We start from the raw sequence: 17,907 nt of genomic DNA, 5'->3' as shown, positions 1-17,907 counted from the left end.
GTTTTTAGTACAAATGTTATCAAAACTTCTATATGCTCACCCTGAGATAGAAATGGCAGCTGGAAAGGAATGCAACAGTTGGATTGTTGAAGTTTCAAGATTTCAAGTTTTATCTTTCTGATTCAGACATTATACCATCTCAAAATTTCCAATTTGTGAGACAAGGTTTTCAAATTATATATATATTTAAATGGAAAGTGCTTAAAAGAGTTGATGTTTAAACTGAAATGTATGTTCAAACACATTAATTTTGACACTTATTTGTTCAACATTAGCTCAGATAGGTAAGTTAGAAGCTTCAATAAGAGAACTCAAAGGTCTTCTCAAATTTAATTAGTCTTAATTACACCTTTCTGAAAAGATGGGCAAAATAAGTCAATTATATCTTCTGTCAATTAGTGAGAACAATTTCAAAATTATGTGCTAAACATCTAGCCTAAATATTGACCAAGAATGATCACTTCATCCATTTTCTGTAGTTGAGATGACAATATTGTGTTCTTTTCTTTGTGGGTTATGTATTCATAACATTGAACATGGGATATTTAAGAATTCTTCATTAAAAACAATACATGCAACTTTAATTGGAAAGAAAAGGAAATTATTCCAGGAGTATATCTGGTATACTTACGAATAAGGTTTTCCTTACATTCTGCCTCTTGGGACAATATAAATTCTCTGGGGAAAAAAGGATAAATGTATTATTGTTCTTGGATTAAACACCAAGTACTGAAAATATACATGAAAGAGATCTTCAAGATCAGAAATCACTTGGCATTCAGTTCACAAATGATCCAATTAGAATGAAAAAGGTTCTGAAGAGTTATACCAAATTTAAAACATTTTCTCTCTGTACAGATGCTGTCAAACATACTGAGTTTCCCCATGTTGCGTTTGATGTAATCTGAAAACCTGTGTTTAAGCACAGCAGCCTCAAAACCTTGCTGTTCGCTGACACTCCCTTGCGCACACAACCCCATTCTCACCCTCGTTGCTGTTTAATTACCAAACAACACAGCTAACGTGATATTAGCAATGGCCCATTTAACAACCCTCTCTAATATACCGCTACTCTGTCTCTAATGCCTGCTGCAGGCCCCCAACTTGTCATTGTCCACTACATATAGGCAAGTAATCAGACAATTCCAAAGACGGGCTTTTATTTACATGTAGCAAAAGTGAACACAAACAAATTGGATATAGGCTGCAATATGCCACCACAATGCTAATCAAATACTGGCATATTGAACAACCATATTATAGTCTGCAATTGCCTGCTGGGCTCAGCTTTGATCAACTGAAAGTGGATCGTGACCAATCTGAGTGCATGAGTTAGTGGCTGAACTCCTGGATTATGAGCTAACGGTATTGAAGCAAGTCAAACGGTCAGGGCAGGCAGGAACAAAGCAGAGAACAAGGTAGGACTGATAAATTAAATGGCACTTATTTCAATGCAAAGAGGTCTAACAGGGAAGGCAGATGAATTCAGGGCATGATTAGGAACATGGGACTGGGATGTCATAGCAATTACAGAAACGTGGCTCAGGGATGGACAGGACTGGCAGCTTAATGTTCCAGGATACAAATACTACACGAAGGATAGAAAGGGAGGCAAGAGGAGGGGGAGTAGCGTTTTTGACAAAGAAATATATCTAGGGATGTTATTTGGGTGGAACTGAGAAATAAGAAAGGGATGATCACTTTATTGGGATTCCATTATAAACCCCCTAATAGCAAATGGAAAATTGAGAAAAATTTGTAAGGGGATTTCAGTTAACTATAAGAATAATAGGTGGTTACGGCAAGGGATTTTAACTTCCCAAACATAGACTGGGCCTGCCATTAAGTGAAGGGTTTAGATGGAGAGGAATTTGTTAAGTGTGCACAAAAAAAAATTCTGTATCAGTATGTGGTTGTACCTATCAGAGAAGGTGCAAAACTTGACCTACTCTTAGGAAATAAGGCAGGACAGGTGACGGAGTTGTCAATGGGGTAACACTTTGGGGCCAGGGACCATAATTCTATTAGTTTTAAAATAGTGATGGAAAAGGATAGATTGGATCTAAAGGCTAAAGATCAAAATTGGCGGAAAGCCAATTTTGATGGTATTAGGGATGAACTTTCAAAAGCTGATTGGGTGAAGATGTTCACAGGTAAAAGGGACAACTGGAAAATGGAAAGCCTTCAGAAATGAAATGAGTGTCTAGAGACAGTATTTTCTTGTTAGGAAAAAAGTAAAGGCTGGTTGGTGTCGGGAATGCTGGATAACTCGAGACATTGAGGGTTTGGTTAAAGAAAAAGGAGGAAACATATGTCAGGTATAGACAGGAGAAAGAGAGTGAATTCTTAGAAGAGTATACAGGCAGTAGGAATATAAAGAGGGAAATCAGGAGGGCAAAAAGGGGACTTGAGATAGCTTTGGCAAATAGGGTTAGGGAGAATCAAAGGGTTTTTACAAATACATTAAGGACAAAAGGGTAACCAGGGAGCGAATAGAGCCTCTCAAAGATCAGCAAGAAGGCCTTTGTGTGGAGCTGCAGGAGATGGGGGAGATACTAAACCAGTATTTTGCATCAATGTTTACTATGAGAAGGACATGGAAGACATATGCAAAAAGGTAGATAAATTCCCAGGAGCTGATCAGGTGTACTCTAGAACGCTGTAGGAAGCTAGGAAAGTGATTGCTGGGCCCTATGCCAAGATATTTGTATCATCGATAGTCACAGGTGAGGTGCCAGAAAATTGGAGGTTGGCTAACGTAGTACCATTATTTAAGAAAGGTGGTAAGGACAAGCCAGGGAACTAGAGACCACGAGCCTGATGTCAGTGGTGAGCAAGTTGTTGGAGGGAATCCTGAGGGACAGGATATACATGTATTTGGAAAGGCAAGGACCGGTTAGGGATAGTCAATGTGGCTTTCTGCATGGGAAATCATGTCTCACGAACTTGATAGAGTTTTTTGAAGAAGTAACAAAGAAGACTGATGAGGGCAGAATGGTAGATGTGATCTATATGGACTTCAGTAAGGCATTTGACAAGGTAGCTCATGGTAGACTGGTTAGCAAGGTTAGATCTCATGACATATAGGGAGAATTAGCGAGTTGGATACAGAACTGACTTGAAGGTAGAAGACAGAGGATGGTGGTGGAGGGTTGCTTTTCCAGGCTGGAGGCCTGTGACCAGTGGAGTGCCACAAGGATTGGTGCTGGGTACAGCGCTTCTTGTCATTTATAGAAATGATTTGGATGTTAACGTAGGAGGTAGAGTTGGTAAGTTTGGAGATGACACCAAAATTGGAAGTGTAGTGGACAGCGAAGGAGGTTACCGCAGTATACAACTGGAACTTGATAAGATGGGCCAACAGGCTGAGAAGTGACAGGTGGAGTTTAATTCAGATAAATGCGAGGTGCTGCATTTTGGGAAAGCAAATCTTAGCAGGACTTATACACTTAATGGTAAGATCCTAGGGAATGTTGCTGAACAAAGAGACTTTGGAGTGCAAGTTCATAGCTCCTTGAAAGTGGAGTCGCAGGTAGATAGGATAGTGAAGGTATGCTTTCCTTTATTGGTCAGAGCATTGAGTATAGGAGTTGGGAGGTCATATTGCCGCTGTACAGGACACTGGTTAGGCCACTTTTGGAATATTGCATGCAATTCTGTTCTCCTTCCTAGCGGAAGGATTAGATTAGATTCAGGCCAACAAGTCCACACTGACCCGTCAAACGCGCAACCCACCCAGACCCATTCCCCTACATTTATCCCTTCACCTAACACTACAGGCAATTTAGCATGGCCAATTCACCTAAACTGCACATTTTTGGACTGTGGGAGGAAACCGGAGCACCCGGAGGAAACCCACGCAGACACAGGGAGAATGTGCAAACGCAGGAATTGAACTTGGGTTTCTGGAGCTGTGAGGCAGCAGTGCTAACCACTGTGCCACCCACAGGATGTTGCGAAACTTGAAAGGGCTCAGAAAAGATTTACAAGGATGTTGCCAGGGTTGGAGGAATTGAGCTATAGGGAGAGGCTGAACAGGCTGGGGCTGTTTTCCCTGGAGCTTCGAAGGCTGAGGGGTGACTTTATAGAGGTTTATAAAATCATGAGGGGCATGGATTGTATAAATAGACAAAGTCCTTTCCCTGGGGTGCGGCAGTACAGAACTAGAGGGTATAGGTTTAGGGTGAGAGGGGAAGATATAAAAGGGACCTAAGGGGCAACTTTTTCACACAGAGGGTGATGAGTGTATGGAATGAGCTACCAGAGGATGCAGTGGAGGCTGGTACAATTGCAACATTTTGGAGGCATTTAGATGGGTATGTGAATAGGAAGGGTTTGCAGGGATATAGGCCGGGTGCTGGCATGTAGGACTAGATTGGGTTGGGATATCTGGTCAGCATGGACAGGTTGGACCAAAGGGTCTGTCTCCATGCTGTACATCTCTATGACTCTATAAATGGCATGTTATTTTCACCAAATGTTAAATACAGCAATAGAAAAGAACATTTCAAGAAAGAGAGATTGAACATGGAGTTGTACTGTTGAATGATCTATAATGCATGATGGATGAAGGGAAGTAGGATGTTATATAAAAGGTCAGATCAGACAAAAAGGAACCCAAGACAAGAGGTACAGCATGGCCTTGAAGGTACTGGAGGAAGAGTACTTTAAATTTAGTGTGTTAGTGGATAGGAAGTCGGCCTAGGTCAGTAATAAAAAGAGTGATACAACAGATACCAAATCCCCTTCCAGAGGCCAAAAATAAAACATGGACAAGGCTTTTGATGATAGCAAGGTTAAAACGTTACGAAAATTGCAATATAAGGTCTCACGCAGTTTTGCATTATCTGTTTTGTCTGAGCTGTAAAGATGATATCTTTGTATTTTTGATTGTTGACTAAAATGATAAAAGAACTTGTCTACAAATAAGGATCATGGAACGAATTGCTGCACATTTGAAAAGTAAACTGCTGAAATTTGCAGCAAATCATGTCTACACTGCACTATTATGCAATAGAGGAAAGCTGTTTGCAGACAAGCCAGCACCTGTCTGTTTAAAGAGAGATTCAACAGCAAACGGTTAATGATTGCTTTGTGGAATTGTGAACAAGTATGGATGCCAGTCAATAATTATCTGATAGGCTCTGGGTAGGTGAACAGCTTGAGGTGTGCATGATACCGGCAGAAGCCCTCAGGACTGGTGCAAGGGGCAGATGGCAAAATACTTGAAATAAACTGAACTTCTTCAGTATTATTCTCAACAGTTGTTTTAGGGTCTGGCCTTTACTCACTAACTGAAGGAATTTGCAGATTGTGTACCAAATGCTTGTGCCTCCTGTGAAATGAAAAGAGACTGAATAACAGGAAATCATAGCAAGAGAAAGCATCACTAATATCCAATATAAACCCACCGACTCCCACAGTTACCATAACAATACATCCTTGCAACCTGCTTCCTGTAAGCACAGTTCCAGTCTCCCAGTTTCTCTGTCTCTGTTACATGTTCTGACGTTGCCAATTTTGACAAGGAAGCCTCAGAAATGTTCACCTTCCACCTCAACCGAGGACTCCCCAGCACCATTGTTGACAGGGCCCTCATCTGGGTCTGACCCATTGCCTGCAACTTGGCTGTCACCCCCTCTCTTCCCTCCAGCAGCCTTGTCCTTACCTACCATCCCACCAGTATTCACATCCAGAAGATCATTCGTTGCCATTTCTGCCACCTCCAGTGAGATGCCACCAGCAAACACATTTTCCCTTCCCCTCACTTATCCACCTTCCACCATAAGGACCATTCCCTCTGGGACACCCTGATCCATTCTTCCTTCACTTCCAATATCCCCCCCCTGCACCTGCCCCTGCAATGGCTGAAGGTGCAACACATGCCCATTTACCACCTCCTTCCTCAGTATCCAAGGGCTCAAACCTTCCAGGTGAAGCAGTGCTTTGCCTGCACTTCTCATAATCTAGTCTAAAGTATTTGCTGCTGACAGTGGTCTCCTCTACATTGGAGGAATGAAGCGTGAACTGGGTGACCGCTTCGCACAAGTGACCTTGAGCTTCTAGTTGCCTGCCACTTCAACACACCACCCTGCTCTCTGATCACTATCTCTGCCTCATATTTGCTACAGTGCTCCAGCGAAGCTCAGCATAAGCGGAAAGAACATCTCATTTTCCGCCTGGGGACCTTGCAGCCCTGTGGACTCAACATAGAGTTCAATAACTTTACGGCTTGAACTCTCCTATGTCCTACGACCCACCCCCACAAACCAGACCTTGTTACCACAAACTGCTTTTATTCATTGTTCGCCACTAACAGTCTCCATTGACAGTGTTCATCCTCCTAGCCAGATCATTACCCACTCCTTTGTTTGTTCAGCTGCTGTTCTCTCTGGCCTCTATCCCCATCTATCGTTTATTCCTTACCCCCTCCCCCCATGCTACTTTCCACTTAAACACCAACATTCTCCTAGCTACCATTGGTTCTGAGGAAGAGTCACTAGACCCGAAATTTCTGTGATTTCTCTTTACAGATGCTACCAGACCTGCTGGGTTTTTCCAGAAATTTCTGTTTTTGATTTACAACATTGACAGTTCTTTTGGTTTTTAAGAAAAACCATCACCTCAACAAGTCTTGTGAACTGAGACAATTGAATCCATCTCCCAGGTTTTGTGACTTCCACCATAATAAGAGTTCAACTGTAGTAATTGAAGTGTTGCCCTGTTTAAGCAGAATGATGCGTGAGAAATGACAGAGAGGAGTCATGGGTAGGTAATTCTGGTTTGAGAACAGAATTGATAACAACAGTTCCAAAACAAAAAGGGAAATAAGCATTGGGTAAGCAAAGAGAGGCATATAAAAGATCAGCAGTCTAAGATTCAGAAGAAAATATTTGAGTGGCCACAAGTTGAGGATAGGAGCAGATCAAATGAACTGCACATGGCTGAAATGAAAGCAGAGGTTGTGGATGGGGAAGATGGCAAAAAATCTAAGTATGAAGATACAATCAACTGGTAAGACAACTAACTGAATAGCTACATGGTTCAGTTTTAAGGCGATTTAAGCATAGAAAAAGATGATTCAACTGCAAAAGTCAGCCTTGTAACATGACATTTTAGCTGAATGTTTGCATAGTTACTAACTTTTTAAATTAAGTACAAATAGTAAGTAAAATATATGAGAGAAAAGGAATTTATAAAAGGTTTAATGCCTTTTTAAACAAATATGAAAATCAAAATTAGGTAGATCAAATGAACTGAGCAAAATCACATTATTTAACTGGAGAAAGTGAGGTCTGCAGATGCTGGAGATCAGAGCTGAAAATGTGTTGCTGGAAAAATGCAGCAGATGAAGGGCTTATGCTCGAAACATCGAGTTTCCTGTTCCTTGGATGCTGCCTGACCTGCTGCGCTTTTCCAGCAACACATTTTCACCACATTATTTAACTATCTATTCATAAAATGTAAGATGCAAATGTTAAGTTGACAATCTTGGCATTGGAAAAAAAAATACAAAAAAGACACTTACTTTGCATTAACTAGAATGACCAACATGAGAAAGAAAATGAGGAAAGGGTCTGCTTGCTGTAGATACACATCCCACATCAGCTGGGCAACATCTTCTGCACAACAACCAGCAAACAGGCTTGCTGCCTGAAAAACAAGATATAAAAGCACAAATGTTTCATGAACTAAAACTAATAAAATTTTAAAATCAGAGTTTTATGTCAATTGATACCCATATTTCAGGAATATAGCTTTAAAAACTCACAAAGAGAATAATAGCTAACTAGCTTATGGCATTAAAAAAGAAATAATTTCAATCATCATTTGAACTAGGAGGAGAGCATAATTTTCCTAGATTTTGCATTTTTTTTGCTGAAGAGTTCTATTTTTCATTGCTCAGTTTAGTCAGCTCTTAGATAGGTTATTCACAGAAACCTGCACCAGAGTAGGGGCAGGGCTTAGAGGCCAGTATTGGGAGCAGGGAGACATCCTCAACTTGACAGCAGGGGCCGGGAGGTTTTAATGTCTAGGCGTGAAGTAAAGGTTGGGAGAGAATGAGAAGGATAGGAGCAAAGAGCAACTTCAAACTTAAAATGAACCTTATTTTGTTGAACAGGGTGCTTCATTTTACATCTTACGTTACTAAGCAGGCAGGTGCTTCTGCCACTTGAGAATGACTTATTTCTGCTTTCTTGACCACCAAGAGATTGGTTTAATCGGATACTCTGCCTGTACCAAACTGTGAAGAGTAAAATATAAACAGTCTATGATAATGGAGTTACAAGAAGCAAAACTGCACTGTTTGCGCAACTGTCAACCCTGGTCTGGCATCTCATTTTGGATGAGCAGCAATTTCCCCCAGCAAAACATGAGGAACATTGACGTCATTGTCTTTGATATGCATAGCAAACACCATTTCACAGCCACAGCTTTGATTGCTCCGCTTGATAACTGTCTCAAACTGATCAGACTGTTTGACACAAAAATTTAAACCAATTATCCTTGCCATCCCAGGCCTATTTCCACCGCTTAATGTAGCCAGCTCTATCCCTACCTTGGGTTTCATCAAGGCTTCTGTTACCTCTAGGTTTGAATATTCCAATGAACTTTTGGTTGGCCTCTGACTCTCAACGTGCATTACATTAAAAACAATACTGTTCATATTCTCAATTGCCCCAATCACATTCATCCATCAATGTTCCATCTAACATGCAACTGTACAGCAAATGGAATGTATCAGGCAGGAAATAATAGTCTGTAGTGAAGCAATGTTCTCTTAAGATCTGTGTGCTCACACATGTCAATGTGTTATTCTTAAACAATGTGGGCTGAAAATGTGTTGCTGGAGAAGCGCAGCAGGTCAGGCAGCATCCAAGGAACAGGAAATTCGACATTTCCGGCATAAGCCCTTCATCAGGAAAGGGCTGATGAAGGGTTTATGCCCGAAACGTCGAATTTCTTGTTCCTTGGATGCTGCCTGACCTGCTGCGCTTTTCCAGCAACACATTTTCAGCTCTGATCTCCAGCATCTGCAGACCTCACTTTCTCCTTCTTAAACAATGTGCCATGCAATATACCATCCACGTTGAACATAGTAGTCAGGAAACATGCTGCCCATTATTTTGTTTTTGCTGACCAACACTGATTCCCAGATCAACAATTTAAAACTCTCATCTTGGTTTCAAATTCCTTCATTCCTCTCCACCTCTGTCAGTTCCTCCAGGGCTACAATTTTCTGATTGTGGATTTTTCAGCATTCCTGATTTAATTGCTCCACATTTGTGATCATGCCTTCAGCTGCCAAGCTCTTAAGCTCTGGAATTCCCACCTTAACCCTCTCCCTGTTTCTATTTCCTGTTTTAAAGGTGCTGCTTTAGACAGGATACTTAACAAGACTGACCAAAGTAAAGGGAACTAACATTTATCCTGTATGAAAAGAGAACGTATACTTGCCAACCAAGCAGCACTGATTAATAGATGCATTGCCATGAAGAATGCACTGGTTCGTGGTCACTGATAGTTAAACATATCACTCAAGGAAACGATGGTCATTTGCACAGATACACTATAATCATGGTGAGCTAAACGTGCTACCATTGTGAGAAACAGTATTCACTGAATTTTGAACGCAGTAAATCATGTTGCTGAATTCAGTTTTAACACATGTATGATCAAATAGGTGGTTTTGCCATGGGATCCCTGTAGGCCCAGCTCAAATAATCTCTGAGGAGTTCCATGGAACGTGTCTTTGATAAAATAACATTTCATGCCCTACGGTTTGTAAGGTTTGTATCTTTTATATAGATATGTTAGCTATAGTTGAATCTGCAGTTACATGTAGGAAAATTCTTAAATGGATTCTAATTGTATGCTCAACTTCACTTTTGAAACAGCGTTGTCATATGAGCTCCATTCCTCAATATCTTCAGGTGAGTAGGGGTTCTCTACAACTATCCACCACAAACCTACCTGTGTTGGCTCATGTGTGTGTTGGGATTCCTAATGTTCTACATACTATAAGACGGGTCTTCTTGATAATCTTATAAGTAGAGGCCTAGCCATTTATTCACTAATGGTGGAATGGGCATATAAAAGCAATATAAAATATAATTATATAAAATAATTGCTACCTGTCTGCAAGAAGTTTGCACACTCTCCCCTTGTCTGCATACCTTTCATGTAGGTGCTCTGGTTTCCTCTCAGTCCAAAAGGTGTGCAGTTCAGATGGATTCTCCATGCTAAAGTGCCCATAATGTCCACAGATGTGGAGGCTAGGTGGATTAGCCATGGGAAATGCAGGGCTACAGGTATTGCGGGAGGGGAAAATGAAAGGAGAGTCTGTGTGAGATGCTTTTCAGAGGGTTGGTGTCGACATGATGGGCTGAATGGCCTGCTTCCATACTGTAGGGATTCAATACTTACTCAGATAATTTCTGCCTGTACATCCCCCAAATTTGTGAACTGGCTTCTGCTTGTCATTTTTGGACCTGAAAACGTGCCATGTCTAACCCAAATTAAGATGTCTTAAAAATTTGAGCAATAGGTGAAACTAGTGGTTTTATGCTGCTCCTATGCAGTGGTGGTCACTGCTATTAGGATGCTGCTACCAAGCCAAAAGGATATTCTGCCAGTCACACAAATGACTAACGTGGTGTACGACGCCACGTAGGCTTACAATCCAAGATTGACAGATTGTATCAAATGGCACATCCTACCTGCTGGTTACATCAAGCAAGGTACTGACCATACTCAACCAGCCTGCACTTCCAAAATTTGGAACAGTACCCAACATGAGATACAATTGCATGGTTGGTTTATTTAGCAAAAGCTGTCCAGACTTTTTGAAGAATTACATTGACAATCAAATTAGGATCATGACTCAGGCTCAGTGTGGCAGTGTGTATACTGGAAGCTATGTATATTCATACACAGGGCCATATACTTTGTAAACAGAAAGAACATGCAAATACACTGCATCTGTTTTAACTCAACAAAAAGGTGACAGCCATTCTTTGGTTCAGCTGTCAGGGTAATGCCTTTACGGAGTCAACATGTCTAGTTCAAAAGATAAGCAAAGCTTTGCAAAGACACCAAAATTGGAGGTGTAATGGACTGTGATCAAGGTTACCTCAAAGTACAAAGGAATCTTCTATCAGATGGGCCAATGGGTTGAGGAGTGGCAGATGGAGTTTAATTTAGGTAAATGTGAGGTGCTGCATTTTGGAAAAGCAAATCGAGCAGGACTCATACACTTAATAGTAAGGTGCAAGGGAGTATTGTGAACAAAGGAACTTTGGCGTGCAGATTCATAGTTCCTTGAAAGTAGAGTCGCAGGTATATAGGATAGTGAAGATGATGTTTGATAGGCTTTCCTTAATTGGTCAGAGCATTGAGTATAGGAGCTTGGAAGTCATGTTTCGGCTGTACAGGACATTGGTTAGGCCACTTTTGGAATATTGCATGCAATTCCGGTCTCCTTGCTATCAGGAGGATGTTGTGAAACTTGAAAGGGTTCAGAAAAGATGTACAAAGATGTTGCCAGGGTTGGAGCATTTCAGCTGTAGGGAGAGGCTGAATAGGCTGTGGCTGTTTTCCCTGGAGTGTCAGAGGCTGAGGGGTGACCTGATAGGGGTTTATAAAATCATGAGGGGCAAGGATTGGATAAATCGACAAAGTCTTTTACAGGGCATAGGTTTAGATCGAGAGGGGAAAGACATAAAGGGTACCTAAGGGACAACTTTTTCACAGCGTGGTGGGAGACGTAATGAGCTGCCAGAGGACGTGGTGGAGGCTGGTACAGTTACAACATTTAAAAAGGCATCTGGACGGGTATATGAATAGGAGGGGTTTAGAGGGATATGGGCCCAGTGCTGGCAAATGGGACTAGATTCGGTTAGGATATCTGGTCAACATGGACGAGTTGGATTGAAGGGTCTGTTTCCATGCTGTACATCCCTGCGACTCTAGAACACAGTCATAGAATCATGGAATTCCTATAGTATGGAAGCAGGCCATTCAGCTCATCCACACAGACTCTTCAATGAGCATCCCACCCCGAAATCCTGCATTTCAGTTGACTCATCCATCTAAACTACACATCCTGGCACACTATGGGCAATTTAGCATGGCCAATCCACCTAAAGGGCTCATTTTCGGACTGTGGGAGGAAACCCATGCAGACACAGGCAAAATATGCAAACTCCACACAATCACCCAAAGGTGTAATCACCTGGTCACATGGTTGTGCTAACCATTGAGGCACTATGCCATCACTAACTGGCACATTCTCATGACAATGCGTCTACTAATATCAGCACACTCTTCTCATACAGTACACATTCTCTTTTCCCTTCAGTTTGGTATTTCTTGAAAATTGCCCTGATGAGTGAAAGACAAAAAAACTTTGGAAAATTGTACCATTTTTTCAGCGACACTCAGGTTCTGTACTACCAATTGGCTGATTACACTATTCTATGTCATGCTGGAGTGGTCAGATGATTATAGCACAATGAAATGTTTTGATGGGCAGAAACATGCAGGATAACTTGAATTCTCAAATAATTTACTGGTAGCCTGTGATGTTAGAACTTATACAGCAGCCACTAGTTTGAGAAAAGCCAAGGATATGGTCCAGTACAGAAATTTATTTAGGTGGATATAAAACAACAAAATATTAATTAAAAGCAAAATAATCAAAGCATTTTTCCCCACTTTGGCAAAGGATATACAAGGTCTGCGTAATGAACTTAAGACTAATACTTGTCAGGTTCTATTTAATAATGAAAATACATATTTTTAAAACATATCAGTTAACTGTAAAACCGTACATTCAAAACTTAAAAGACTAGTCTAAATTGCCAGCCGGGTTGGAAAATGGGCCTACAATTAACTGAACTGAATTTTATGAAAAATATACTTCTGAGCATCATTATTGTATCCACACGTAGAAGATTTTGACAAACCGTTCAAAAAGGGGTTTTATGCTACATAGTGGCTGGCATGTTGAAAAATGCATTTCTCTTTCAAAAACAGATATATTTACCCAGTTGATTGCATAGGAGTCTGGAGTAATTTTCTTTGTATCAAGAAAAGAACAAAGCTCTGGTTCATGATATTGCAGAAGAAGCCTGAAGAGGTGGAATGGTCGACCTTTGGGGATACAATCTCTGTTTAAAAAAATATTCCAATGTTGAAAACAAAACTTCAACTTGGCATGCAATTATCTATGTCAGCAGGCATTTCATTTAATACTATCGCAATGAAAGTAATCAACTAGCCCCAATTAATTAATTAGCACTGCAAGGACAAAAATGGAGACATGTTGACCATATGCTATACAAAACTGGTTCAGCTGATATTTAAGTTCTTACCGAGGTATATATTTATTCATGATGGCATAAAAACAGTTATACAAATCATTTCGTGGTAACTGGAGTGGAATAAGAGGTTTAAGTAAGTCAGTCCAGCCAAGACTCTGCATGTACGTGATATTTCGGGATTTGCAGTAGAATGTGATCACAGACTCAATATCTGAAAGTAATTGTGCCTTTTCCTCTTCTGGTACTGCAAGATAGTCTATAGGTTGGAAAAACAAAATATTAACAGTCAAAATTATGGGACATAATTTTAGAGCTGCATTATGCTAAGCCTTTGAAGCTTTATGGAAAGGAAAAAAAAGTCTAGTCCTTGTAAAACAAAAAATGCACTTAGCACATATTTCTACAAAAGAAGCCAGAAGTAATGGGGCTATCAGGATATGTGAAATGAGAGGCAGGATTATAGTGACCAAAGTTAGAGGAGTTACCTAAAATGCCAGCTTGACATCAATACATACCTTTTTTCAACAATACATACCTTTGTGACGGACCAGACCAAACCCCAGCAAAAAAAAATTAAGATAGCCTAGACCCTAACTTTCTTTTATTTCAAAGGCAAATGCCAGGTGCTGCATTCAGGATGCAATTGAATTGGTCAAACTATTAGATTTGAAGCAAAACACATTTTATTCATACGCTATTATTAAAATACAACAAAGAAGAAATTGTAATAACTTAACTCGATTGGGAAACTTAGAGTAATAGACTATTTACCGAGACTGTAACTGTTCTAATATAGTAACATCTCAAACACATCCCTGCCAAAGGCAAATTCTGGAAAATAGATGGTTTCACAAGTCTAGCAGCAGGAATCGAACCCCGCTTCTAGCTGTAACCGAGAGAGGAAAAACAGCTCACATCCAGCTTCAAGAGGCCAGCAGCTGTTGCTGCTGAAAACTAAAACTAAAAATCCTAGTTCTATGGTTGATCCACCCCACAACAGATTGCTTTGATTGTTCCTATTTTAAAAGAAACGAACCCGAGGCTTCAAAAGCCTTTTACTTTTTGAGCTTTCAATTGATAACTTTTCACCTCGGTCTTAAAACCTCTCCAAAAAGAACAAACAAAATACACCTCTTAAAGCAATAATATCATCATATCTCTATGTAAATTAAACCACCAGAATTTAACAAAATTTATATCACTTGATTATCTTTTCTGCAGCAACTGTGCGAGAGATTGCCATGCCACAGTGGCACAGCGTAATACTAGGTAAATGCAACACAGAATTGACCACATGACAAAACATTACCTCGTGTGATGCAAGGCTGCTGCCAATTTGAACATAGAGAAATCAGGCCACGAAAGACTGTACCAGAAAATAATGAATGCAGAATAGGTACCAACAGAAGTAGACAAGTATATGAAAAAAAATGAAAAGGATGGTAGGAAGGAGTGAATGGGACTAAGTGGATAGGACGTTTTGTCCAGAGAAACTGTACATGCAACTGACCATATGGCCTCATGTGCTGCAAAATTCTATTTCTCCCTCAACTTTCAGAATTTTAAAGCCAAAACTGACACAGCCAGCCATAATTTCTCAATTTATCTAGTTTTTACTTTCAATGAGTTTGATGGTCTGCACAGAGGACGTTGGAAATATAAAACATTCCTCTCAATCATAATTAATATTGTATCATTTTTATTGTTTGTATTTTTGATTGTTAACTGAAGTGGAAAGAGAATGGTTTTAAAAACCAAAGATGTTTGGAGGATTGTTGCAGATTTTAAAAGTAATCCAATATTCATTGCAAGTACAGTTTACGTAAATGACTGTACAAGCAGCATTGGAGGTGGAGTATGCAGATGAGCTGGAGCCTAGCAAGTGTACAATGGAGCTTTGGCTGATAAATAGCTGGATTAGAGTGGTGCTGGAAAAGCACAACAGTTCAGACAGCATCCAAGGAGCAGGAAAATCAATGTTTCGGGCAAAAGCCCTTCATCAGGAATACAGCGGCTGACTGGTCTATGAACTAGTGACCAGTTATTGATGACAAGAGCTTCTGCTTGCCAACAACTATGGGATTGCCACACAAATGCTAGACAATGGCCATCTCAAACAAGCTAAGATCTAACTAATGCCCTTCAACAGCATTCCCATTCTCCCCTTGGCTCTACATACAGAAAAGCATTGTAGTACCACTTGGAACTCTAGTAGGTGTGGACACTATACCCCTATCAAATAATTATATCATGTTGGATACAGTTGTGCGGGTGGCCTCTCAGGGAAAGCAGCAAGAGCCAAGTTTGTGGCACAATGGTTGACTCTGCTGCACAGCAAGGGAGAGAAAGAAAAACTGGGAGGGGTTTAGTGATGGGGATTTGATTGAAAGGGGAACTGTCAGGCATTGTGGTTGCAAATGAGACTCTCAAATGATATATTGACTTGCTCGTGGCTGGGTAACAGAATGGCTGCAGGGTCAATAGCCAACAGTTTTAGGATGTTAGTACCAATGACACGGATCAAAAGAAATGAGGTCTACCAATAGGAATTGAGAGAGCCGGGTAGAATGAGAGAGGGGTGGGGGCATTGCAATATTGATAAAAGAGACCATTACAACAATAACGGGGGAGAATGACTCAGAAGACTCTTCACATGAGGCCATCTGGCTCAAACTTAGAAATTAAAAAAAGGACGATCACTTTGCTAGGATTATACAACAGGCCTTCCAGCAGTCAGAGAAAGATAGAGTGTGAGACAATTGCGATATAGTTGTAGGGGATTTCAACTTTGTTAACATTAACTGGAATTGCATCAGTATAAAATGATTAGACAGGATAGAATTTTGAAGTGCGAATAGGAGAGCTTTTTATGCCAGTATGTAGGCAGCCCTTCTAGACTGGGGTTAGTGTCAGGCCTAATCTAAGGAATGAAACTGATCAAGTGGCTAAACTATCAATGGGCATCTTGGGGAGAGTGACAATAACACCCATAAGTATAGTGCAGAAGCTAACAGTCTAAACAGGAGAAAGGCCAATTTCAATATTATGAGACAAATTTTGACAGTCATACTGGGAGTAGCTTTGTGTAGGTGAGTCTGCATTCAGAAAGTGGGAGTGTTTTAAAAGCATAGTGTGTGTTCTGGGCCAGTATGATCCTCGACAAATGAAGGATGATAGGCAAGGGCAGCAGGTCCACGGAACCCTGAATGTCAAGGGTTATTTTGAGTTTCCATTACAGACAGGGAAGTCCTCCAGGCGCTGTGTGTGTGGTGATGTTAAAAAAGAAATTAAGAGGGCAAAGAGGGGCCATGAAATATCTTTGACAGATAGGATTAAGGAAAACACCAAAGTACATTAAATACAATAGTAAGACCAGGGAAAGAATAGGGCCTATTAGACAGGAGGGAACTCAGTCACAGAGGCGGAGGCAGAGGCAGAGGCAGCAGCAGCAGGGGGCCCAGACCAGGGACTTTGCCAGTCACTCATAAGGCAGTTAGTGTGTCCAAGCAGAACTCTGGTGGTCAGCTATATCGCAGAAGAGGCTGGGGGCCCAGAGTGGGACTCTAGTGGCCTGTAGCGAGGCAGCTGGCGAGCCCAGATGGTGGAGAGGGGAGACAGCAGCGCGGATGCACAGGGATCAAGAGACGAAGCTCAGCGCAGGAAAGAGATCGAGCCCTTGTGGGGAAAGCCATATGTGATACAACAGCAGGGCCCAAGGTTAGAAGATTTGAAACTTTAACTTTATTTCTTATTTACTACTTTACATGGAAAAGAGTTTAATGTTGAACTTTGAACTTAGTTCTTAAGTTTTCTTCTTTTTATTAAAGAGCTTTTTATCTATGCACCTAAGCTTGCACTTTGAATGGCAACGTTGTAAACTTTTCACTGTACACCTGTATCCCTGTACTTGAGTCCATGTGACGATTCCACTCAGTTCAAATGGGCAATCTGCACAGAGCCAGTGATATTAGATGAAGTATTAAATGAACATTTCCCATCTGTACTAACAAAGACGACAGACGTTACATTTTAGTTGGAATGGAGCTCTAGAGATTAGATCAATACTACAGTTGTGTTAAGATTAATAGGAAGGAGGTATTAAATATTTTAGCAGGCAAAAATGTGCATTATTCCCCTGGGCCTGATGAGCTGCATCCCAGGCTGCTATGCGAGTCAAGGTAGGAGATTGCAGGGGCTCTGGTGGAGACATATAACAAATCGCTAGCCACATGTGAGATGCCAAGTGATAGTTTGTGTGCCTTCTTTGTTCAAGAAGTGCAGCAGGGATATTCCAGATAATTACAGACCAGTTATTTTAATGTCAGTGATGAGGAAATTATTGGAAAAAGTTCTGAAGGATAAAATACACTAACACTTGGAAAGGCAGGGATTGATCAGAGATATGTTGGAGGGAAATCCTTTCTGACTAATTTAACTGAGAGCTTTTGAAAAGGTGACTAAATATATTTTATTTAGTTAACATGAATTTCACTAAGGCCTTTGGCAAGATACCACATGGAAGGCTGGTCCAAAAAACAAGATGCCATGGAATTCAAGGCAAGTTGACATCTGGATCCAAAAC

The 17,907-nt window shown here is 40.8% G+C and overlaps 1 protein-coding gene across 3 annotated transcripts in view; it reads right to left on the bottom strand.

Moving 5' to 3' along the window:
- The window catches only part of tbc1d23 (TBC1 domain family, member 23), a 78,744-nt gene that overhangs the window by 36,666 nt on the left and 24,171 nt on the right, over positions 1-17,907 (bottom strand). For all 3 annotated transcript variants that reach the window (XM_060833697.1, XM_060833698.1, XM_060833699.1), the window contains 4 exons: positions 13,377-13,581; positions 13,049-13,172; positions 7,529-7,653; positions 632-678 (listed from right to left, as the gene is read on the bottom strand). In XM_060833697.1, the coding sequence (XP_060689680.1) occupies positions 632-678; positions 7,529-7,653; positions 13,049-13,172; positions 13,377-13,581 (501 nt within the window). The remainder of the gene's footprint in view (positions 1-631; positions 679-7,528; positions 7,654-13,048; positions 13,173-13,376; positions 13,582-17,907) is intronic.

Source organism: Hemiscyllium ocellatum, chromosome 12, assembly GCF_020745735.1.
Source record: "Hemiscyllium ocellatum isolate sHemOce1 chromosome 12, sHemOce1.pat.X.cur, whole genome shotgun sequence".
Classification (NCBI taxonomy): domain Eukaryota; kingdom Metazoa; phylum Chordata; class Chondrichthyes; order Orectolobiformes; family Hemiscylliidae; genus Hemiscyllium; species Hemiscyllium ocellatum.
This window is presented reverse-complemented; position numbering and strand designations above follow the sequence as displayed.